Here is a 25,275-nt window from a genome sequence, read left to right as displayed (position 1 = left end):
GACTTAAATATAAAAGCCGAAACCGATCGTGGACCAAAGTGGAGATTAGCAACTAGAGTAGCTATTCATTGATTCAGTAAACAGTTGCAGACCAGTGGCTCTCTCTAAACATGGAAACACTAACAGTTGTTCAATAAATATCTCTTTGATTGTACAAGTTATGGTACGTGGGACATCCGCAACTGAGAGGCACGATAATTCATTTAGAGAGATCTGCTTCGATTGCACTAATTATTTCTTCAGACTACGACCGTTCTCGGGATTTTAAAATTCCATCTTCAGATATGTAAATTATTGTATTTGGTAATATATGAAATGCGGTCGGGCCCGTCAGTGTCAAAGCTCCAATCAGCGAAAACTGGCGGAAACTGTCCGCCGCCGGGCAGCCGCTCGGTAGGAACGTCAACCACGTTCTGTCCACCAACATACAGTCACTGGAGCGCTTGCATTGACCGTCACGACCGCATGTTGTATGTTACTTAGCAGAATAATTTCAAACATCTGTAGATGGTTTTTTAACACCCCGAAACTGGTCGTGATTTGAATAAATAATTAGTACAACTACAGCGGATCTCTCAAAATTAATTATCCTTCAATTGCTGAAACACATATTTGTTTTGAGAGTGAAAGGTGGTTTTATTGGCGTTATGATCTTAACTAACATTTCAACATACTGGTTTTGCTGGCTTCAGACACCATTGACTTCTGTCTTTGTGTTGCATTGAACGCACACCTCGAACTCCGACAGCTCCGATAAATATTTTAATTCCTTCATCATAACAAAGTAGTGTGTTTGTGTGTGTGTGTGTGTGTGTGTGTGTGTGTGTGTGTGTGTGTGTGTGTGTGTGTGTGTGTGTGTGTGCAAACTTATAAACCGGTTAGGACGTAGTAGATGATGCAGTAAAAGTAGTATTCCCATATATCCAGACTTCGATAAATCTCGGATTCCAGCCAGTTACCTATCTTTAATTTTTTTTTAACTTTCTGCTGTACAAGGTTTCCCTATACATAGCAGATCTCACTACATCCACAAAAGTATCCAATCGTGTTTATCCGGTATCGGTCATGAAATATTACTTCCTCTGATTCTTCATCGGCTTAAATTTTATGACGTCTGTGAGATTTTCATTAATGTTTCAATTGTACGATATTAGAGAAACGTGATTTTTGTCTACTTTGTAATGCGTACATTTATGAAGGAACATTACATCGTACGTCTTAATAACACAGGCTCTGCTATTTCCTATTTATTCACCGATACCAATCCCTCGACTCTCAATAAATATGTCGTTCCTGGACGGAAATATACGTAACATACGGGTGCAGGTTGCGACTCAAGGACGAGGGAATATGGAAGTTTGGGTCTGGTCGTGATTCGTGCACGGATGGCCGAAGCGGTTAAGGTAAAGCGGGAAATCCGGGTTCGAGTCCTGGTCCAGTACAAATTTTCACCATCGTCATTCTAATATACAGCACAAGGTGGTTCATATTCGCAACTGCGAATACGTTTGCTGTATATTTCCTAATGGTCTGGATCAGTGGATGCGCGGAGGCTACTATATTTCAATTCTGATTACGAAATGGTCCGTCACCTCTGAACATTCTCCATGAGCTGGAAGTTGGTCCCCTTAGGCTGTATTTTCTTGACGGAGTTGGGCGCGATCTTGTTGATGAGCTTGCAGAGGACGACTCCGTCTCGCAGCACGTCCTCGTAGGGCTGAGAGGGCAGCTTCTCGCCCAGGACGTCTTCTATCCACTGCAGGACCTCTGCTTCCTGTTCCTTGTTTCGTGCCTGCAAGGAAACGAATTAAACTGTGTGAGAAACACGTTTAGCGGTAGGAAGCAAACTGTTAGACCTAATTTGTGGGACAGAGTGCTATTTTCCTCGAAATTATTACAAACGTTTTGTCCGCTGTAAGACGGCATACTTTCGTGACCGCTATCATTAAAGGTAAAATCGTCTACGATCGAATTTCGAGTCGTCTGCTGGTATTTTCTTCAAGACGTTAACCATGAACGGCAGAAGACGCTGAAGAAGACCCCCAGCAGAGGACTCGAAACGTCGATATTATGGTAGAGCTTAAGCATGAGCGGCCTAATATCCTACAAGTTTCTACTTGCAATTTCTCTGGTGCTTTTTTTTCAGTGTTTCTTGTTATCCTGTTGAGCAGTTTAGACATAGACACAGCACTCCCATCACTGTTCACCAAACATTTACGCATAATATCGTGAGTGACAATCACTGATGGGATTTTTGTAGTAGTACCTTGACCTTTATTGCCCTGTAGATAAGAACAACACTTATTTTTTTCTTTATAAATTTAAGTAAACAATACTGAATCTATGATATTTTACTAAAACCGTTATCGGTACTGAAGAAGAAAGCAGGATATCATAACGCAAAAATTTGTTTTTTTATAGGTTCGCTCTTAAGCAAACACAATTTTTACCTCTTATTAGCCAGGTATGTTTCGTTGAAGCAACAGTATTATCAATCGCTTTTTTTTATTTTCTTGCTATTAAATAACAGAAAAATTGCTCTTTATTATCTCCACATGCAGAAATTTCAGTTTTTAAGAAAGAATTCACAAATTTGAAAACAGGCACATTTTATTATACTCACTTTGGTACCATGTGCTGTGGTTTTGTGGCTTTCTATATTTTGCGTTATAGCTGTTTTTCTTTCATGGTTTGTTATTCGCAACCATAGATGTCTCAATGCAGAAAGCTTTGTATACCGAAAATTTACGACTAGGAATGTTATGGTTAACATTATTTTATTCTATAAGGAATATTGTGTGTGTGTGTGTGTGTGTGTGTGTGTGTGTGTGTGTGTGTGTGTGTGTGTGTGTTTGTCTCTGTGTATGCAATATGTTTCCAGAAATTTTTCTGATTTCCGCGTTATTTTCGCCTTGAAAAAAGTACTTTTTGAACTTGCAAATGAAAAACTGTGAAAGAAAAACAGCTACTAAGCAGATTACAGGGTACCGCAGCAGGTGGTAGCAAGGTATATAAAAAAATCTGTCTGTTTTCAAATCTATGAAAACTTTAAAAAAAAATTGAAATTTCTGAATGTATAAAAAGTGAAGAAAGATTTTACTGCTGTTTAATAGAATGAAAGTAAAAAAAATCGCCGATGATGCTGTAACTTCAGGGAAACATGTATGTACGAAAAAGAAGTAAAAATTGTGCTTGTTCAAGGCGAAATTTGTCCAAAAACAAATTTATTTGTAAGCAAACACGGGCACAAGAGTGAGCTTTAACCTCAAGATGAAAATAACAAGATGATCTTCTACTGTAAGTCAAACTTCATTTTTTTCTTCCAAATATTCAGTCATGTTAAGATAAGCGCTTGGCGCAGCCGTAAGCAAATTATGTGTTAAGCATCAGCATAGAAATATTATGATGTTTTAACTGGTTTCAATACTCAGTTTGTATAGTATGCCCTCAGGCATGCCAGAAAAAATTTGTTAGTTTAGTATGCAACATTAGTAGAAAAAGTTTCTTTGTTTGTTACAGTGAGCATTTTTTTCTGTCTGTGTTTGGCTTTTCGTAACAAAAGGATCATAACCTTATTCTATTTGATACTAGGGGTTGCTGATGAATAGAGTGGACCCGTAGCGTGCATTCACAAACTAATTCTAATTTAGTGAAATCCCCTTGTACTGAAATTGCCTTGGTGCTGGATACATGTGCCGGAAAAGACGAACCAGCTCTACATTTTTGTTTGACAAACTGTGTGGAGACCTCGGACTGTACCATGTTCCTAACTACCAGTCAGTAATTTGGTGGGTAGATTTGTTTCGGAAGCAGCCGTGCTTCTCGTTGCTCTGTACGAGCAAAATACCGCCTCTGTTGTGCCGTTCTCGCTTGCAGCTTATCGGGGGAAACGTATGAACTGCCGCAGAGGTAGCACAGAAGTGCTGCAACTGGTGCATTTATAAAGTCAGCCCCGGCTCGCAGAGTGGGAAGTTACAGGCTGCTGGCACTCGAACCTGGACTCTAAATGTAGGCGGGGGTATCTAGATGTCATAATCCCGCGCTGAATCAGCGGCTGTAATTTCGCCGCAATTGCGGTGCTGAGCGCAGCGGAGCAGTTCGTTCGCGAGGTAAACGAGGCGTCGCATCCCCCGCCTCCACCCCCACCGCCCCCACACACGCCTCCTGCGGCCAGTCGTGTCGCAACTGGAGTCGTGTGCGCTATCCAGGGCCGTGTGCTGGCACCTATCCAGAAGCTCTTCACAGGTCTCGTACAGACTGACAGCCCGCATACTATCCTGTTCACCTTTGCTATGTACGGATAGGCATCTTCCTCTCACCGAGTAAGGTGGCGCAGTGGTTAGACACTGGACTCGCTTTCGGAAGGACGACGGTTCAATCCCGCGTCCGGCCATCCTGATTTAGGTTTTCCGTGATTTCTCTAAATCGCTCCAGGCAAATGCCGGGATGGTTCCTTTCAAAGGGCACGGCCGACTTCCTTCCCCGTCCTTCCCTAATCTGGTGAGACCGATGACCTCGCTGTCTGGTCTCCTTCCCCCAACAAACCAACCAACCATCTTTCTCTCCAGTGATGAGCGGTCCGTTTCCGTTTGATTTAATACACATTAGCTGCAAAATACTCACGCGAATTCTTTACAGACGAATGGAAAAACTGATAGAAGCCGACCTCGGGGAAGATCAGTTTGGATTCCGCACAAATGTGGGAACACGTGAGGCAATCCAGACCCTACGACTTATCTTAAAGAGAGATTAAGAAAAGGCAAACCTACGTTTTTAGCACTTGTAGCCTTAGAGAAAGCTTTTGATAATGTTGATTGGAATACTCTCTTTCAAATTCTGAAGGTGTCAGGGGTAAAATACAGGGAGCGAAAGTGTATTTACAATTTGCACAGAAAGCAGATGGCAGTTACAAGAGTCGAGGGGTATGAAAGGGAAGCAGTGGTTGGGAAGGGAGTGAGACAGGGTTGTAGCCTCTCCCCGATGCTATTCAATCTGTATATTGAGCAAGCAGTAAAGGAAACAAAAGAAAAATTTGGAGTAGGTATTAAAATCCGGGGAGAAGAAATAAAAACTTTGCAGTTCGCCGATGACATTGTAATTCTGTCAGAGACAGCAAAGGACTTGGAAGAGCAGTTTAACGGAATGGACAGTGTCTTGAAAGGAGGGTATAAGATGAACATCAGCAAAAGCAAAACGAGGATAATGGAATGTAGTCGAATTCAGTCAGGTGATGCTGAGGGAGTTAGACTAGGAAATATGACACTTAAAGTAGTAAAGGAGTTTTGCTATTTGGGGAGCAAAATATCTGATGATGGTCGAAGTAGAGAGGATATAAATTGTATACTGGCAATGGCAAGGAAAGCGTTTCTGAAGAAGAAAACTTTGTTAACATCGAGTATAGATTTAAATTCAGGAAGTGAAGTAAGAAGATGCTTAGCTGGATACTAACGAGTATTCTTTCAGGTATCCTTCAGCACAAGTAGTAATGTGCTGAACAGCTTTTATGTTAACAAGGATGTGTATAAAAAAAGGAGCTATAAAATCGACACTGTAGGAACAGGAAGACATCCTAAAGTGCAACACAGTGCTAAATAGTCTCTGACATCCACGTCAAGTGATTTACAGAGTTTGTATGCAAATGTGGTTGCTGAAAATCGATCTGAACGTCACAGTACGTCACCACACCTTTTTGATCTGATAGCCAGCTGAACTACGCGTCCTTACCCCTCTCCCATCCCCCAAAGTTTACCGTGGAATCTAAACCACGATGTATATGTTTCCATTTGTCATATAAAATCGAAGCATTGCGAGAAAAAGCGCTAGGTACCGGGGATCGAACCCGAAGTCGCGGAACCTGTACCGGGAATGTGAAAAGTAAATCTTTTGAAGCAAAATTATGCAACAGGCGTTTGTGATTCTTCGAGTGCGAATGTGTTGCCCGAATAACGGAACAAAATAGAGGGATGTAAAGGTAATTTCCGGAATAGCGCAAGGAAGTGTGATAGGAATGTTACTGTTAATCGAGATGCTAAACACACTTCACCGGCAGATGTTACAAGAGTGTCCTTGTGTATCAGGGACAGGTTCGTCATAGATATTTCGGGAGAGCACTTTTAGGGAAGAAGCGGGCAACATATTACTTCCTCCCACATAAATCTCGCGTAATGACCGCAACAAGAAAAATTGAGAAATTAGAGCCAATACAGAGGCGTACCGGAAATCATTCTCCCGATGCGAAATTCGCGAATGGAACAGGGTAGGCGGAGATCAATTAGTCGTACTGGAAGAACCCTCGGTCACACACCGTTGGGTGGTTTGCGGAGTGTTATGTAGATTAAGTCCAACTTTCGCTTGATACGGTGTTACAGAGCTGGTAACAACAGGTATAAGGGTGTCAGAACCATTGACTGGGCTCTGTGTCTAGAAGAAATCTCGGCGCTTCGGCTATTCGCTGGCCATAAGAATGCGGCAGCAGGTGCGTGACCATGTGTCACAGCACCGGTAGTGGGGTCATGGCAGTGGTGGCGAGCGAGCGCTCTTAATGAAGTCCCAGCTGGCGGCCTCTGCCAACACAAAGATATGCGTCGTTGGGGGACAGAAATTTCTGGAGGTGTAGCTAATTGCGGGTCACCTAGCAGCGAAGGAATGTGTGTGTGTGTGTGTGCGCGCGCGCGCGTTTCAGAGAGAGGGGCAACAGCCGCATCCTGCCCCGGTTGGAGTTGGAGGCGCCCAGCTGTGTCGGGGCGTCTTGCGTCAGAGACGCCGGTCTCACCACCCGAAATATATCAGGGGTGGGGGGGGGGGAGGAGCCCATCTGCTCTCACCAGAATAGACGCGGCGTGGGCGTGGCAGATGGCTGGCATCGCTTCGGTTCACGCCTCCTCCAAAACCGATGCACGCTTGTCTGTCGCGGCAGAAAAAATCTCACCGACTCTCGATTTGCTCTGGGCGGAGCATACGTGTGATTATCCGTTATTAGTCGATAATGTAACATTGCGTATCCCGATAACATTACGTATCTTGAAGGTAAAGCGTAATAATATTACTTTGAGGAGGCGATGATTTACAGCTTGTAAAAAGGGTTGAAAAAATCATGGTTGCACACAGCTGCAGTACTCAAATTTTACTAAGCAATCAATTTAAGTCATTAACAGACCGTCTTCAGTTGTCTTGTGAAAACCTAATTAGATGTGTGAAAACTCATAACCACCAACAATCATCTAATGCTTGGGTGCAGAATTAATAGACCCTATTTTTCCTCTTGTTTTTTTTATGTTATAGAAGACACCTGAAGATGGTCTGTTAATGATTTTAATGAAGACTGAGTAGTGTAGTTCTATGCAACCATGATTTGTCAAGGAAAGATAAATAGGTTATATTAACACAGGGAATTAGGTCTACGACTGTGAGAACAGAAACCTAAACTCTTTTCCTGAGGTAATCTTGTCCAAGTTTCCTTGCTAGATTCTCCATTTGTTTTAAGAGACTAGAAGCGGTCGACAGATGCTCTAGTTATTCCATCTTTTTATGCAGCAGCATCAGCATCACCGTCGGTTGGAGTTTATGTTGTTGTTGTTGTTGTTGTTGTTGTTGTTGTTGCCTTCAGTCTAGAGGCTGGTTTGATGCATCTCTACACGCTACTCTATCGTATGCAAGCCTCTTCAGCTCCGAGTAACTACTGCAACCTACATCCTTCTGTATCTGCTATGTATTCAACTCTTGGTCTCCCTCTACGACTTTTACTCTCCACGCTTCTCTCCAATACTAAACTGGTGATCCCTGATGCCTCAGAAGGTGTCCTACCAGCTGACCCCTTCTTCTAGTCAAGTTGTGCCACAAATTCCTCTTCTCTCCGTTTTTGTTCAATACCTCCTCGTTAGTTATGTGATCTACCCAACTAATCTTCAGCATTTTTCTGTAGCACCACACTTCAAAACCTTCTATTCTCTTCCTGTCTAAACTATTTGTCGTCCATGCTTCACTTCCATACATGCTACACTCTACACAAATACTTTCAGAAAGAACTTCGTAACACTTAAATATATAATCAATGTTAACAAATTTCTCTTCTTCAGAAACGCTTTCCTTGCCATTGCCAGTCTACATTTTACATCCTCTCTACTTCTACGGTTATCACTTGTTTTGCTTCACAGATGGCAAAACTAATTTACTACTTTAAGTGTCTCATTTTCGGGCGAAACATCTGGGTTCATATACTCAACGATAGGAGTCCTGTAAGAAGCTTTGAGAGCAAGTCATTACCGTTGCATAAGTAACGCTACTTGCTGTTATCCTATTTTGGGCTGATGAAGTTACGATCCGCCTCCAGTGTCGAATGTTTAATTACCCCTGCCAGCGAAATCCTCCCCACATTTGGTTAACAGCGAGGGAGCGGTTTCGAAAAATCATAAAATCAGGATGGTTGATCCTCTACCTGGGAACTTCTTGACTGAAAAGAGAACGAAGCATAGCTCGCTCGACACCCTCAGTAAAGAATTTTTAGTCCTTTTCAAGTGTAGCAATGATTTGGGTACACTACATGACCAATGTGGAATTGACCAGTAGATATGAGAGGCGGGCTCTTCAGCTTCAAAGAAGATGAGCAGTATCGTGTTGTCAGTAGAGAAGCAGTAAGAGAAGATAAGGAGAGCGCAGTAACTACGAACGTGTACTAGTCACTGGGTGTCTCTCGAGTAACAAATCCATTAGGGACATTATACCCTTCTAAAGCTACTCTATTCGACTGTTGGTGATGTCACTGTGATGTGGCGGCGCGAAGGAACAACCCTAGCGAGTCCAAGGTCATACATAAGTAATGCACTGACGGGGAGTGATCGTCAAGCATTTCGGAGGGTGGTTGTAAAAAAACGAATTAAATCATCGGAAGGAATCGCTCGCGGGTTCCAAAGAGCAACCCAGTAGTCCAGATAGTTCAATGGTGTGCGTAGGGGTAAGAAAAATAAAGTCCAACGGTCGACCACCTCCTCGAAAGTCACTCATTTCTGTAGTCGGTGTTAGGCGATGCCTGAGTTGGTTTAAACAGTGCAGGACTGGAAGCGACTAAGTTGGAGTGATGAACCACGCTACACTCTGTGTCAATAGGAGGGGTGGGTTTCGGTTTGGCGAATGTCTGGAGATGGTTCAAATGGCTCTGAGCACTATGGGACTTAACATCTGAGGTCATCAGTCCCCTAGAACGTAGAACTACTTAAACCTAACTAACCTAAGAACATCACACACATCCTAGCCCGAGGCAGGATTCGAATGCCTGGAGAACGTCACCTGTGACCATATGGAATGCCAATAGAGGAGGCGGTGTTATAGTGGCAATGGACGATGTGGTGTTACGGTATGGACTAGTTTTTCGTGGTTAAGCTGTGATCCCCTTATTGCGCTTAAGAGTACCCTACGTACGGAAGGATATGAATGCTTTCAGCACTGTGTACCGCGAATGGTAGAGGAACAGTTCGGAGACGATGACGATTTGTAACAGCATGACAACACCCTATCGTAAAGCACCATCTGTGAGACAGTGCTTTGTGGACAGTATCATTCCTGAAAAAGGAATGTACTGCCCACAATCCTCGCCCCAAAGCCCAGCGCCCGACACCGCCTTCATGGTTTCGGCTCTTGAGGAACAAAGGGCTCCCATTCCTCGAAGGACATTCAGACAAATCATTGAAAGCGTCCCCAGTAGTGCCCCAGGCATCATAAAGGCGGCAAAGGCTGAACACAGCCCTTATTACTCTCCATTATACGTGTGCGGACGCTTTTGATCAGATAGCATAAGTGTAAGTTACTCCATGGAACGGATACACGCTTAATCTCTAATCCCAGCTGACCACCTTCGTTGAGTGGTTCTCACATACAACTAAACCACAAGCAAAGATCAATCTTCCTTTCCGGCATTACCTTAAGAAGTAACCATTAGAAATCAGGCACTTCTCAGAAGGAAGTAGGAACATGAACAAGAAATGAATGATAAGATCTGGGAAGCCTTGAAGAATATCTAAGCAAATGTATATAAAAATCGACATCGTTTTAAAATTTTTAGCGTTACACGTTTCGCAGACGTTCAGTACATTAGGAAGAATGTTATACCTGGGAAAGGAAAGAAATTAATCGCCTTGCAGGATTCACTTGAAGCAACTTATATCACTTAATAAAAGTAAGTCTTATGGTCCAGACTGTATACCAATTAGGTTCCTTTCGGAGTATGCAGATGCATTAGCTCCATACTTAACAATCATATACAACCGTTCGCTCGACGAAAGATGCGTACCCAAAGACTGGAATGTTGCACAGGTCACACCAATATTCAAGAAAGGTAGTAGGAGTAATCCACTAAATTACAGGCCCACATCGTTAGCGTCGATATGTAGCAGGATTTTAGAACATATATTGTGTTGGAACATTATGAATTACCTCGAAGAAAACGGTCTATTGATACACAGCCAACGTGGGTTTAGAAAATACCGTTCTTGTGAAACACAACTAGCTCTTTATTCACATGAAGGGATTTCAGATCGATTCCGTATTTCTGGATTTCCGGAAGGCTTTTGACACTGTACCACACAAGTGAACTTACGTGCTTATGGAGTATCGTCTCAGTTATATGATTCGATCTGTGATTTCCTGTCCTGTCGTAGTAATTGATGGAAAGTCATCGAGTAAAACAGAAGTGATTTCTGGCGTTCCCCAAGGTAGAGTTATAGGCCCTTTGCTATTCCTTATCTATATAAACGATTTCGGAGACAATCTGAGCAGCCGTTTTCGGTTGTTTGCAGATGACGCTGTCGTTTATCGACTAATAAAGTCATCAGAAGATCAAAACAAACTGCAAAACGATTTAGAAAAAATATCTGAATGGTGCGAAAAGTGGCAGTTGACCGTAAATAAAGAAAAGTGTGAGATCATGCACATGAGTGCTAAAAGGAACTCAAACTTCGGTTACACAATAAATCAGTCTAATCTAAAACGCGTAAATTCAACTAAATACCTAGGTATTACAATTACGAACAACTTAAGTTGGAAGGAACACATAGAAATTGTTGTGGGGAAGGCTAACCAAAGACTGCGTTTTATTGTCAGGACACTTAGAAAATGTAACAGACCTACTAAGGAGACTGCCTACACCACACTTGTCCGTCCTCTTTTAGGATACTGCTGTGCGGTGTGGGATCTTTACCAGATAGGAGCGACAGAGTACATCGAAAAAGTGCAAAGAAAGGCAGCACGTTTTGTATTATCGCGAAATATGGGGGAGAGTGTCACAGAAATGATACAGGATTTAGGATGGACATAATTAAAAGAAAGGCGTTTTTCGTTGCGACGGAATCTTCTTACGAAATTCCAATCACCAACTTTCTCCTCCAAATGCGGAAATATTTTGTTGTCACCGGGAGGAACATAGGGAGGAACGATTACCGCGATAAAATAAGGGAAATCAGAGCTCGTACGGAAAGATATAGATGTTCATTCTTTCCGTGCGCTGTACGAGATTGGAATAATAGAGAATTGTGAAGGTGGTTCGATGTCCCTCTATCAGGCACTTAAATGTGATTTGCAGAGTATCTATGTAGATGTAGATGTAGAAGCGATCACTGAAACCAAGCTGCTGTTGTCGATATGGAATGTTAACCTCGCTCTCGGAGAGACATAAAAGCGGCATCCCGTAAATATTTGCACCAGTGTTATAAAGCCAGTTTGATATTTTTGTAGGGTGGCGGGAGGGAGCGGACTTTTACTGCACATTGCACAACGGGTGATTTATTTTATCTCACCATTTGCCATTTTCCGCTGACTGCTTATTTGCGAAACCCACGGCGGCGTTTGGCGGCGTCCAGAAGTAGCGTGCCGCGCCCTGCAGAGAGATCCGACAAATATTTAATCCGCTGGCAGCGGGCGCCGTTTTACTGTGTAGAAGTGTCGGGTTGCGGGGTACCAGAGTTTCCGGCGCGGGCTAAATACGGAACCGGAGAGCGCGCCCCGCGACACTAAATCACTGCAGCCCTTTACGACGTCACCCGTCTCCTGTCCGCACACTTCCGGCGTCGTCAGTAGAGGAACACAGGAAGCAAGACTACGGTTTCACGGCCCGTCGACAACGAGGTCATTATAGTGGGAGCGAACCTCGGTAGGGGGAGCCAACTCGGCTGTGACCTTTTCAAAGGAACTATCCCATCGTTTGCTTTTGATCTACTTAGGGAAATCAAGGAAGACCTATATCTGGATGGCCAGACAGGGATTGGAGTCGTCACGTCACGGAATGCCCGTCTAGCGTCCTAAAAATATACCATCTTGCCCGGTGTCAGTCGTGGCAATTCCTGCGAACTGCACTATCTGATCAAAAGTATAAGGACATACATGTGTAATACGTAATTGACTGGTAGATGTCACGAGACGCAGACAAACCATTATAAAAGGAGGAGGCGAGGGGGGGGGGGGGAGAGGGGGGTCAACGCTCTTGCCGCAGTGGTAACACCGGTTCCCGTCAGATCACCGAAGTTATGCGCTGTCGGGCTGGGCTAGTACTTGGATGGGCGACCATCCGGTCTGCCGAGTGCTGTTGGCAAGCGGGGTGCACTCAGCCCTTGTGAGGCAAACTGAGGAGCTACTTGTTTGAGAAGTAGCGGCGCCGGTCTCGGAAACTGACATAAGGCCGGGAGAGCGGTGTGCTGACCGCATGCCTCTCCATATTCGCAACCAGTGACGCCTATGGGCTGAGGATGACACGGCGGCCGGTCGGTGCCGTTGGGCCTTCATGGCCTGTTCGGGAGGAAGTTAGTTTTTAAGGGGGGAGGGGGGGATATAGTGTTGTGAGCAGAGAAGGAGTGACATCAGTGTGGATCCGTCGGGAGAGCTCAACAATTTCGAAAGTGGGCCAGTGGTTGTACGTCACCTGAGTAACAAATCCATTAGGGACATTTAAACCCGTCGTAAGCTGCCCACGTCGACTGTTGATGATGATATTGTGAACTGGAAAAGCGAAGGAACAACCAGTGCGAATGTAAGACCAGGCAGATATCACGTACTGAAGGAACGTCGAGCATTGCGGAGGGCGGTTTTGAAAAACCGCATGAAATGAGTTGATGGAATCACTCGTGAGTTTCAGAGTGCTATCAGCAGCCCAGCCAGTACAATAATTGAGCATAAGAAGTGAAAAATAATAGGGTACAGTGGTCGCACAGCTCCTGATAATCTACACATATCTGTAGTCAATGCTAAGTGATGTTTGAGGTGACGTGAAGAACGCCGCCACTGGACAGTGGATGAGTGGAAGCTATTGATTTGGGATGATGATTCTCTCTATTCACTGTGGCAGTTATCTGGAAGTGTTTGAGTTGTGGCAGTAGTGAAGTGCAAATGAAGTGCTTTTAGGGTATGGGGGTGTTTTTAGGAGTTAGGGTGTGGTCGCCTTATCGCCCTTACGCTAAATGCGGAAGAATATGAACTGCTTACAGTAGAGTAACTGTTCGGAGACGATGGTTGCTTATATCAGCATGACATAAAGCACCATCTCTGAAACAACGGTCTGTGGACAATAACATTCTTGAAATGGACTGGCCTGCCTAGAGCCCCGACCTGAACCAAAGGGAACACGATTGGAGCCGGCCGGAGTGGCCGTGCGATTCTAGGCGCTACAGTCTGGAGCCGAGCGACCGCTACAGTCGCAGCTTCGAATCCTGCCTCGGGCATGGATGTGTGTGATGTGTTTAATTAGTTCTAAGTTCTAGGTGACTGATGACCTCAGAAGTTAAGTCGCATAGTGCTCAGAGCAATTTGAACCATTTTTGAACACGTTTGGGATGAGTTAGAACGTCGACTTCGGTCCAGACCCGGGCGCCCAAACTCATTACATTCTCTGGTTTGGACTCTTGGGGAAGAATGAGCTGCCATTCCTCCACAGACATTCAGACGGGCTATTGAAAGTGCCCCCAGCACAGTTCAAGCCGTCATAAAGGCGAAGGATAGACACATTTCATATTAATGTTGATTAGCAGGACTCCACATACTTTTGATCAGATAGTGTACATCTGGGGGGAACAAGAGCGTACCCAGGATCTGAGTTAGAGGAGGGACACAACACTCGTCAGTCTCGCGGTAAATGACGAAATAGTTTTGAGATTTGACGACGGATGGTTCGTGGTATGCTTACTAAGCTCTAGTCAGTAACCACTACATATTCTGGCTGTCTTCAAAGTGATACTGAATCGATATGTCTGTGTGATTAGTGTGAAAGGATTTGGTTGGCGAAGATCTTTTTCTTTGTAACGAGTGGTCAGAGTTGAGCTGGTGACCTCCCGTGCCCCTCGAAGGGTGCATCCTTGCGTTAGAAAACATGACTCCGTATTAACTATAGAACTACCAAGTTAATGTAACAAACATTTTTATGTATCCATCGAAGTTTATTGCGACCCACTATCAGTTTAGAGTCGCTCAATCGGTTTCATATTTCACTAAAATCCTTAATTTTAATAATATTCTTAGTTTTATCATTTGAACTGAGAAAATATTTATAAAGAATAACTTTCCCCGATGATTATATATTAGAACTTCAAAAATTCCATTGTGTCTCTCTACAACAGGTGCTGGATATCACCACGCTTGCCCAGTCTGGCTCCATACGCCTTGTGTTGCTGGGAATTCTGAACCTCCGTTTATTGATGTGTGTATAAATTTGTGATAAGTTCACAGATTCTGATTGAGAGACCAAACAACGTGGTACATTGATTAATTAGCACGCAAGGCTCGCATTAGAGAGGAACGGCGTTCAAACCCACCTAGAGCCATCCAGGGGTAGGTTATTTTTATTTTTTTTATTTCTCTAGTGCACTTCAAGTGAAGTCGAGAACGGTCAGTTGTCAGGATCGCCCTTATCAGATATACAGTGTCTGATGTCCTGAGGGAGCTTTAAATAGTAGTCTTTCTTTCCATCCTTTTAAATAAGGAACCAGAAGGAAGTATTGTGCCTTGTGTATGTTGGGCAGGAGGAGAGTTAAGTATCGTCTCGCCGAGTTCGGGAAGGAAGCATAAAGTTTAAGGATGACCAGAAATGTCGACAGTGACCTTGCTAACGTAAACATACAATTTTTCTCAGGTGATTTAGCGAAACCTTTGAAAACATAAAGGCATATGGCTGGATGAGGATTTGACACGTGCATTTGCTGAATACGAGTCTTCCCCGTCAACACTGCGGCCATTGGAGACGAAGAAATAAGCAGATAGGAATCAGTCGTAGACTTAACCACAGATCGATGTCGATTTTCTTTGGAAGATAATGAGTAAACACAAGACAAGGTAGCCAGCGGGACTTTCGCTACGCACAAGCACGGTTAGTTTCCGCTGTCTGGATCACTGCACCACTAATCCCGCTGAAATACTGGACAAGCTCGATTGTCAGCCGACTCCCTGACACGAAAAAGTCTGCAATTCTCCATTGACGTCCATACTGATTGTTACCAAACTTGAACCCACTGAATACGATTCCAGTGCGAGCGGAAAGTAGTGGTATAGCCAACACAAATCTGTAAGTCAGAAGAAATAACACGATGGTCCATTTTGAGAAGAGCTACGAAGCATATGCATGAATTGCCCTTAAAGCGATATACACCGACGGAGACACAACATTTGATCTTGTGATTGTAGTTGCTTCTTCTCTGTTATTGTTTTAGAAATTTGTAAATGGATCTCCTTTTGGCCTCAGTTACTGTGTGGACATTACATTTCGCACGTAGCATTAGGCACTCTTTTAGTATGAATAACAACTGAGGCAGCGGAATAAAATCTAGTTAGGTACGAGAAAAGACTCTTGAATATCACTCGAAAACGTTGACTAGAAAGGAAATCTAGATCTATATGGTAGGCTACGAAATCTTCTTTGATCTTCCTTTTGTGTAAAGACTAGTATCTACCAGCTCGAATCGTTTATCGGCGAGTGATACTTTCTGCAAATCCAATGTCGAAATCTTCCTTGTAGCCAGAAGACGTCAGAAGGCTCTTTAATAGTTGTAAGTTAACGTAACACCAAGAGAACGTGATCCAGATGCCGTTCTGGTGCAGTGAGAGGAGTTAATTGATTTGCGCGGGCGGTCGGCAGACAAAGGCTTTGGCAGCGACCAGCGACCGCGCTCGGCCCCATTGAGGTGTTCTGTAGACCGTGAGGGCGGGGTCAACGCGAAGCGCACGCGCCTGGCGGTTAGCCAACCAGCCACACACCTGCTGCACGTCTGGGAGCGGAGTGCCGTCGGTCATCGACAGCGGACGTCTCTTCGCCGTGTGTGCCACATTTCCCAGCTGACGCGCAGGGCAGTACCATTGATTTAGTCATCGAAACTGGCACTGTACCATACATTTTGTTGCAAGCGCTAGGGTTTTCGGCTACGTTCAGATGGAATTTGGGCCACAGTCATCACCATTACTCTTTATTCTTACCTCCATTCATCATTAATGTGTACTGTTTCGGATAATGTTACTTGCATTAATAAATCCAGTGATCTACCAAATCTCATTTTTTCAGAGTGTGATCTGAGAATTTTCAAGATACTGCAAGTTTAACATGTTTGTTTCCGTCGTTAAAAAAGAAGAGGGAGCACATTCGTGCACGCTCCCTGTAGCCCTCTGGCATTCTACTCAGTACTTTTCTTTTCTCTTGCTGCATTCTGATAGCCCTTATTGGAAATCGGATATATTTACTTACGCTGGAAAGGACGATGAGGAATATGGCGCAAGCTCACTATTATTGTCCCATTGGATGTCGGTAATATGAATTGGTCTCAGACCCATTATTGAATCTGCCCAAGTGTTGGGAATTCCACCAGATCGGAGTAAAGGAAAACATCGAACGATTCAGAGGCGGGCTGCTATATTTATTACTGGTAATTTTAGTCTAAACGGCGATGCCTTTTGAACTCAAGTGGGAATCCCTGGGTGGCAGACTACGTTCTTTTCGCGGAACACTATTGAGAAAGATTAGCGATTTTACTACCGGCAGCGTACATTTTGCGTAAAGACCACTAGCATGAGATAATAGATATAGGGCTTGGATGGGACGTAAAACAGTCGTTCTTCCCTCGTTCTGTTTGCGAATGGAACAGGAAAGGAAGTGACTTTTAGTCGTACATGGTACCCTCCGCCATGCACCATACGGTGGCTTGCGGAGTATGTACGTAGATGCAGATTCCATACGTTTCTAGGGTCCAAACCATGCGCAACTGAATGAAACTAAGAAGGTTCAGCCTTGTCACGTAACATATCTGGGGCCTAATACTGTCCTTCAAATGAAGGCAAAATGTATTGGAACTTGTTTGTAAATGACAATGTGAGCTGCTTCTATTCGTAGGGTTTTAGTTCCCTCTTACAGATGCAAAAGTGAACTACTCATATCCAAATTAGTTTCAGTCGTTTCCAGGCGAGATCAAAATGCTCTGATCAGTCGTTTCTGCGCAAAGCTAAGTTACCAATTCAGTTGCTTATTTTACACTGACACTATCGTGTCTTTTTCTTTGAATAACGGCTGATTCATTCGACTGTTCGAGGCTGTCTTTCTCTTCTCCTACCGTAACACAGCTGAGATCAGTAACGCACGCCTATGCTAAGGCGTCTGACTCGATGGTAACCAGTTCGATTCACTGAGATGAAAGAAATTTTCATCGGCAATATTTGGCAACCAAGGGGAGGCCAGGGGGTGGCATACAGCCCCTAACCACCAAACTGTGCACGAGTGTCGTGTTTTAAGTTTCAAACCTCTCCACAGTGGTTCATGGAGTGGGGGCATGTAGTGATGATGGTGATTTGTCCGTCGCACTGGGATGTCAAGTCCAGCGGCCCTTTTAGTACTGACATCTGGTTTTACCCTCTCCCTTTTCCATCTCATCGTTAGCAACAACACAAACTAGGCACAAAAATTTTCTATTCTTTCATCATTGTCACCTAGACAATGATGAACGATTCCAGTCAATTTGTTTCTTCTTTTGAATTCTGTGTTTGTAAAACATTAGCATACAACTACCATATATTAGGGAATGATTTAGTACGGCAATGTTGCTGTCGTCTTTCGTGCAACCGGTGTTACACTGAGGAAATATAAATGGGAAACAGCTAATATATTTTCAGAAAAAGTCACACAGTATTTTATACTCATGTGCACTGACAATGCAGCTGATGCACGTAGCACGAGACAGTGATTGTCCAGAATTCTGCTGTTTGAGACAGCCTTCCCCGCATCTTCCTCAGGCCTATTTGTAAACAATCTGCGCTCTTACTGATTGTCATTAACTAGTCACGTAAACATTATTCTTTTTATGTTTTATTTATTCCTTCAGCTACGTGGTTGGTGAAAAGTCTGGAGAATAGAGCGTTACGGAAAGGTAGTTTCATCTCTCGAATATCATCCTTTTGCAGTCGCCACAGAGAGTTTCCGGTTGTGTTATCTGAAAGACGGTTCCGACGAGAATAGAGTAGCTAAACATAGGCCAGAAGTAGCTTCACTGACTTCCGGCTTTGTCAACAAAACGGTTGTAGAAGTTGCCATGCCTTCTTGGAAACACGAACTGTCCGGCACCCAAGTGACGGACCTGTTCCGTATAAAGCAGTCTGGAAAAACAACTAACTTTCAGCGGAATTCACGGCGTTGTGTGTGGCTCTGGTTGTTTTGTGTTGAAAGACCATTATTTCTAGGACAGCGTACGGTGTTTTAGACCAGAACAGGTTTCCCTCTTTCGACATCCATGACATTGTGTCAATATCTGATACGCTCGATTCCTGATGCCCGTAAATCTTCCGAATCGTAACACCCGGTGCTAGAAGACTCTGTAGCAAAAGCAGCGCTAGAGGGGGGCTGAATACCTAGTTGTTGCAGTCATGAGTGAAGTTAGTGGGAAACATAATCCTCGATATTGCACAACTTCTTGGCTCACACTGGTGTAATTAATGAGCCGCTATGGGACACCAATCTGGCGCCAGAAGCACGGCGTCTGCCCGACAGCTGTAGCTGGGAGAGGCAGTATATCAGCCGTGGCCAGGGTTGCGCCAAGACTCGCACTGCGTGCAACGCCGATTCTAGAATAACTCTTGGCTCTGAAGCACAGTGCACTTGTTCTGTGTCCGGAACTGCTTGCTGTGGCTCTCGACTTCTTTCAGAAATCTAGATTCACATTACGTCTCTGGAACTTAATGTGATTGTCTTTCGCAGGCACTCTGAATATAAATACAGTCGTCTCGTGCGCTACCATGGGGCGATAGCTCTTTTCCGGGGTAACCCATTCTTGCTCTGAACTGTGCTAGCGTTGAACTGTCACGGAAACAGCCTCCTTCCTAAATGTTCTGTAGGTCACAGAAGGATACTTCCTTTCTAACTCACAGTCTACTGACAGCAGTTGACACCGTCTTCAGAAAAACATCACTGTTATTCATTAAAATTGTTCTAATGAGGACAACTAATCAAAAGTAAAGGGAAGAATGAGATTTGTGTCGAGCTGGAGACCACAGTGATCGTGCGTGGTTCAGTCTCATCACTGCAGAAACCACGGCCTGTATTATATGATCTAAGCATGGCCGACGCCAGGCGAAACTGCTCATTTCGTTAGAAATAGATGTGATTGTGCCGGATAATTAATTGTTTTCCGTAAATTAATGGCGCTGAATACAGTATGTTCTTCACAATAATAAGTTGTTTCTCCAATTGGTGAAGGTCGTTGGCATTTACGTGTTGTGGCCAGAGCGGTTCTAGGCGCTTCAGTCTGGAACCGCGCGACTGCTAAGGTCGCAGGTTCGAATCCTGCCTCGGGCATGGATGTGTGTGATGTCCTTAGTTTAGTTAGGTTTAAGTAGTTCTAAGTTCTAAGGGACTGATGACCACAGATGTTAAGTCCTATAGTACTCAGAGCCATTTGAACCATTTACGTTAGCCCTTTGCTAGTGGCCGGCCGCGGGGGTCTAGCGGTTCTAGACGCGCAGTCCGGAACCGCGCGACTGCTACGGTCGCAGGTTCGAATCCTGCCTCGGGCATGGATGTGTGTGATGTCCTTAGGTTAGTTAGATTTAAGTAGTTCTAAGTTCTAGGGGACTGATGACCACAGATGTTAAGTCCCATAGTGCTCAGAGCCATTTGAACTTTGCTAGTGCTTAAAGCAGTAGTGGACAAAGAAATCTCTCTGTAGGCAGTGTTCTGCTAGAAGTCCAATTTTGCCAACCAATGTAAGAGCTATACAATCACCTTCATGTGCAATACGTCACAAGACAGCGTTGTAGACTGAACACTGTAATATTCATAATACATTTATTTCCACTCTGCCCATCGGTTATGCCTGTACTTTTACATTACTAAATGAATGAGGGAAGACGAAAGGGATTGGGGTCGCGCAACGAAGTACCTGAATGAGAGCGGATTTTTTTTCTATTTTAGACTGTGGTTATTTAGCCTTCTGCTTCGATACAGAACTAGGTTCGCCTTTTTAAACCTATTATCGAATGCTTAGCTGTGTAAAACACGCACTGCGTTTCCAAAGCGAAGCTGGAACACAGTACTGCGAACGTAAGAAATCGGAGAGGGTGGCATGAATGAGTCAGCTTATTCACATGAAGGACTACGGTTTCTATTGGTAGCAGCTGTACTGTTCCTGATGGTTTGTCAGGTAGTCGGTGCATTCAAGGTTGAAGAAATGTAGAAAATTTTAATGCTGACCGAAGAATGAAGCTGAGGATAGATTAACAATTTCGGAATTCGCGTTTTATACAGCTAAACACTCTTTAAGGAATTAAAAAGCCGGAAGTAATTGTGTGACGAATGATAATGACGACAATGTTTGGTCAGTATTGTTTAGCGCCTATACTAACATACGACGAGAAGTGTGTGGATAAAGTAGCTTGAAGTTAGAAATAAATCTACTGAAATGATTGAAAGATAGTTTCTTTAAAGTTGTTTTGCGCATATTTACACACACACACACATACACACAAAGTACAAATTTTTTATACCAGTTCTTGAAAATGTATTAAAAAATAGACAGATCTTATAAAGAAGTGGCACACTGAAATCTCCAACCTAAGGCTTAGGTTCGAGTTTGGACAATGCACAAAATTTAAAAATCTGTGTAACACTCGTCTCATCTTTAGATAAAACAGAAGGCGGTTCATCACCCACAATAACGGCTAGCCTCTGGTCAGAATAGGAAATGCGCTTCATTAAAATGTAGCTTGTGGTCAGTCATACGTCACAGCATCACGGACTGAGGCATCTTGCCCAGAAAATAGGAAGCAGATCGTTAATGGACAGTATCGTATTCGGAGAAAGATCAGGGTAACTTCATTCTATATGACCCGGAGAGACCGGTATGAGCTACGTCACGGTCGGACAATTCACTGACCACTGCGTATTGTCCCTCATCCGTTGCCACTCCTCTCACAATTGCAAGTCATTTTGACTCTACAGCGGGATGACAGGCTTTTGACACTGTACCACACAAGCGGCTCGTAGTGACCTTACGTGCTTATGGAATATCGTCTCAGTTATGTGACTCGATCTGTGATTTCCTGTCAGAGAGGTCACAGTTCGTAGTAATTGCTGGAAAGTCATCGAGTAAAACAGAAGTGATTTCAGGCGTTCCCCAAGGTAGTGTCGTAGACCCTTTGCTGTTCCTTATCTGTATAAATGATTTGGGAGACAATCTGAGCAGCCGTCTTCGGTTGTTTGCAGATGACGCTGTCGTTTGTCGACTAATAAAGTCATCAGAAGATCAAAACAAACTGCAAAACGATTTAGAAAAAATATCTGAATGGTGCGAAAAGTGGCAGTTGACCGTAAATAAAGAAAAGTGTGATGATATCCACAGGGGTGCGAAAAGAAACTCGTTAAACTTCGGTTACACGATAAATCAGTCTAATCTAAAAGCCGTAAATTCAACAAAATATCTAGGTATTACAATTACGAACAAATAAAATTGGAAAGAACACATAGAAAATGTTGTGGGGAAGGCTAACCAAAGGCTGCGTTTTATTGGCAGGACACTTTGAAAATGCAGCAGACCTACTAAGGAGACTGCCTACATTACGCTGGTCCGCCATATTTTAAAATACTGCTGCGCGGTGTGGGATTCTTACCAGGTGGGGTTGTGGAGTACATCGAAAAAGTTCAAAGAAAGGCAGCACGTTTTGTATTATCGCGAAATATGAGAGCGAGTGTCACAAGAATGATACAGGGTTTGGGCTGGTCATCATTAAAAGAAAGGCGTTTTTCGTTGCGACGGAATCTTCTTATGAAATTCCAATCACCAACTTTCTCCTCCGAATGCGAAAATATTTTGTTGACACCGACCTACACAGGGAGGAACGACCACCGCGATAAAATAAGGGAAATCAGAGCTCGTACAGAAAGATATAGGTGTTCATTCTTTCCGCGCGCTATACGAGATTGGTATAATAGAGAATTGTGAAGAAGGTGGTTCGATGAACTCTCTACCAGGCACTTAAATGTGATTTGCAGAGTACCCGTGTAGATGTAGATGAACAAGGGGTCTACAAAAATACAGCTAAATTGTAGAAAATTCTGCCTTCACTTAGTGGTTGCCACTATGAAGAAGATTATCTGAACCACAATGGGACTGAAAAAGGGACAGCTAGTGTGCGAATGGGTTGACCGCACGGCCTGTTGCCGGAGCCGGGCTGGACAGGGGAACCCCCGCGCCTTACCGGCATGTTGACTGCTGGTTGCTAGGCGACGGTTGCGATGCTGGCCTCGCGCGGAGTGCTCTCGGGGGTCAGGCGGCGACTGTTGCCGGCGGCGGCTGGCGCGCGCTTTTCACGGCCGGCGCGGCGCGGGGGCGGCGGCGGGGTGGCGGGAGGCGGCAGGAGGACTCCGGCGGGAAAACCCGCGGGGTGCAGGCCCCCGGCTAAACTTAGCCCCGGCGGCCACTCCGCCGCTGGAAGCTTCGCCAGCCGGAAGGCGTCGCGGGGGGCGCCTGCCTCAAGCCATTTGCGTCACCTAGCTTTTGATTCCCGCCTCTTTGTACTTACTCTATATTCTCCCAGCTTTCATAGCTCTCTTTCCTTTGTTGTTAACCCTGAATCGCTTTGGCACAGTTGCAACTTGGAGTCAACGAATACAGTTAAACAGCGTGAGACCTTAACTTTTCCCGGCGAAATGAATGTTCAAATAACTTACGGGTTTGCTGCCGGGTGACGTTGTCGAACACCGCCGATATTTCGACAGGAGCACACCCTGCCATTCTAAAAGCGCAGCTGCAAGGAGGAAGCAGTGCGCAAGGGAATTTAATACCTTGGTTCACAGAGGAGAAACAAGGAAGATACCACACACAGGATAAGTAACCGCAGAGTCAACACACAACAAAAGATAACCAGCATCAGAAATATTGATAGTGACTATTAATCAACAGGTGAGGTAGCACTAATTCTGTCCCTCTGTTTTTTGATGAGAGACAGAGCCGGATTCCAAGCAGCATTTAAACAAAATCCACCATCTCTGTTAATAAGGTTGCTTGATATTCTGATTTCAACAGCTTCCTTAATAACACATTATTGAACAAAGTAATAGCATATGGACTATCAGACCAATTGTGTGATTGGATTGAGGAGTTCCTAGATAACAGAACGCAGCATTTCATTCTCAATGGAGAGAAGTCTTCCGAAGTAAGAGTGATTTCAGGTGTGCCGCAGGGGAGTGTCATAGGACCGTTGCAATTCACAATATACATAAATGACCTGGTGGATGACATCGGAAGTTCACTGACGCTTTTTTGCAGATGATGCTGTGGTGTATCGAGAGGATGTAACAATCGAAAATTGTACTGAAATGCAGTAGGATCTACAGCGAATTGACGCATGGTGCAGGGAATGGCAATTGAATCTCAATGTAGACAAGTCTAATGTGCTGCGAATACATAGAAAGATAGATCCCTTATCATTTAGCTACAAAATAGCAGGTCAGCAACTGGAAGCAGTTAATTCCATAAATTATGTGGGAGTACGCATTAGGAGTGATTTAAAATGGAATGATCATATAAAGTTGATCGTCGGTAAAGCAGATGCCAGACTGAGAGTCATTGGAAGAATCCTAAGGAAATGCAATCCGAAAACAAAGGAAGTAGGTTACAGTACTCTTGTTCGCCCACTGGTTGAATACTGCTCAGCAGTGTGAGATTCGTACCATATAGGGTTGATAGAAGAGATAGAGAAGATCTAACGGAGAGCAGCGCGCTTCGTTACAGGATCATTTAGTAATCGCGAAAGCGTTATGGAGATGATAGATAAACTCCAGTTGAAGACTCTGCAGGAGAGACGCTCAGTAGCTCGGTACGGGTTTTTGTTAAAGTTTCGAGAACATACCTTCACCGAAGAGTTAAGCAGTATATTGCTCCCTCTTACGTATATCTCGCGAAGAGACCATGAGGATAAAATCAGAGAGATTAGAGCCCACACAGAAGCATACCGACAATCCTTCTTTCCACGAACAATACGAGACTGGAATAGAAGGGAGAACCGATAGAGGTACTCAGGGTACCCACCGCCTACATTCCATACCTTGGTTTTACTTTTGTTGATGTTCATCTTATAACCTCTTTTGAATAAACTTTCCATTCCGATCAACTGATCTTTCAAGTCATTTACCGTTTGTGACAGAATTACGACACCGGAAAACACCAGAATTTTTTCTCATTCTTTACTTTGCCTACTCCGCTGATGTGATCTGAATATCTCTAATATAATGTCCATCACATATTTCTTCATTACAATCATCTCAACGAATCGTCACTTTTTCAAATGCAAAAACAATGCTACCTTTCTTTATTAGGAAATGTTTCCGCTATATCAGCCATAATCCATTTTCTAAACGTACATCCTTCCTGTCTTATGTCTGGTATTTGATTAGTCTCCTCGGTTATCTTAGCATCAGTTTAATTTTTTCTGGTATCTTTCCTGGTGTTCCAGTAACATTTTAGTTTATTCTGTACTAGATTACCCTCCCGGTTTCCACAGTAAATTCAGCATCTATGTCTTTATCTTTTAGTGTTTTATATCCTACTTAGTTCTGTTTCATTCTTTTTTAAACCAATTATTCCAGTTACTTCTTTTTGGGGAGTCGATAGCTTCCTTTCCTAATGAAAGCACGAAATACCATCAATACAGTTCGCATTTTATAGTTGGACCTTGCGTCAATAGGTCTCCTTTATACAAGCCGCTGACGGATTGTTTCTTCCACGGTGCAGACAGGGAGATCTCAATGACCTCTTTCCGTAGCGTAACAGCCGGGGCAGGCGCCAG

General features: G+C 43.9%; 2 protein-coding genes and 1 pseudogene across 2 annotated transcripts in view; 2 read left to right on the top strand and 1 right to left on the bottom strand.

Annotated features, from left to right (window-relative positions):
• The window catches only part of LOC126278758 (muscle-specific protein 20), a 34,307-nt gene extending 11,408 nt beyond the window's left edge, over nt 1–22,899 (bottom strand). The window contains exons 1-2 of the mRNA XM_049979038.1: nt 22,687–22,899; nt 1,593–1,792 (exon numbers count right to left, since the gene is read on the bottom strand). Coding sequence (XP_049834995.1) covers nt 1,593–1,792; nt 22,687–22,692 — 206 coding nt within the window. The 5' untranslated portion in view covers nt 22,693–22,899. The remainder of the gene's footprint in view (nt 1–1,592; nt 1,793–22,686) is intronic.
• The window catches only part of LOC126278747 (muscle-specific protein 20-like), a 164,113-nt gene that overhangs the window by 67,907 nt on the left and 70,931 nt on the right, over nt 1–25,275 (top strand). The gene's annotated exons all lie outside the window — the stretch shown is intronic.
• LOC126290306 (5S ribosomal RNA) lies at nt 12,457–12,574 on the top strand (annotated as a pseudogene).

Source organism: Schistocerca gregaria, chromosome 1, assembly GCF_023897955.1.
Source record: "Schistocerca gregaria isolate iqSchGreg1 chromosome 1, iqSchGreg1.2, whole genome shotgun sequence".
In the NCBI taxonomy this organism is placed as follows: Eukaryota; Metazoa; Arthropoda; class Insecta; order Orthoptera; family Acrididae; genus Schistocerca; species Schistocerca gregaria.
This window is presented reverse-complemented; position numbering and strand designations above follow the sequence as displayed.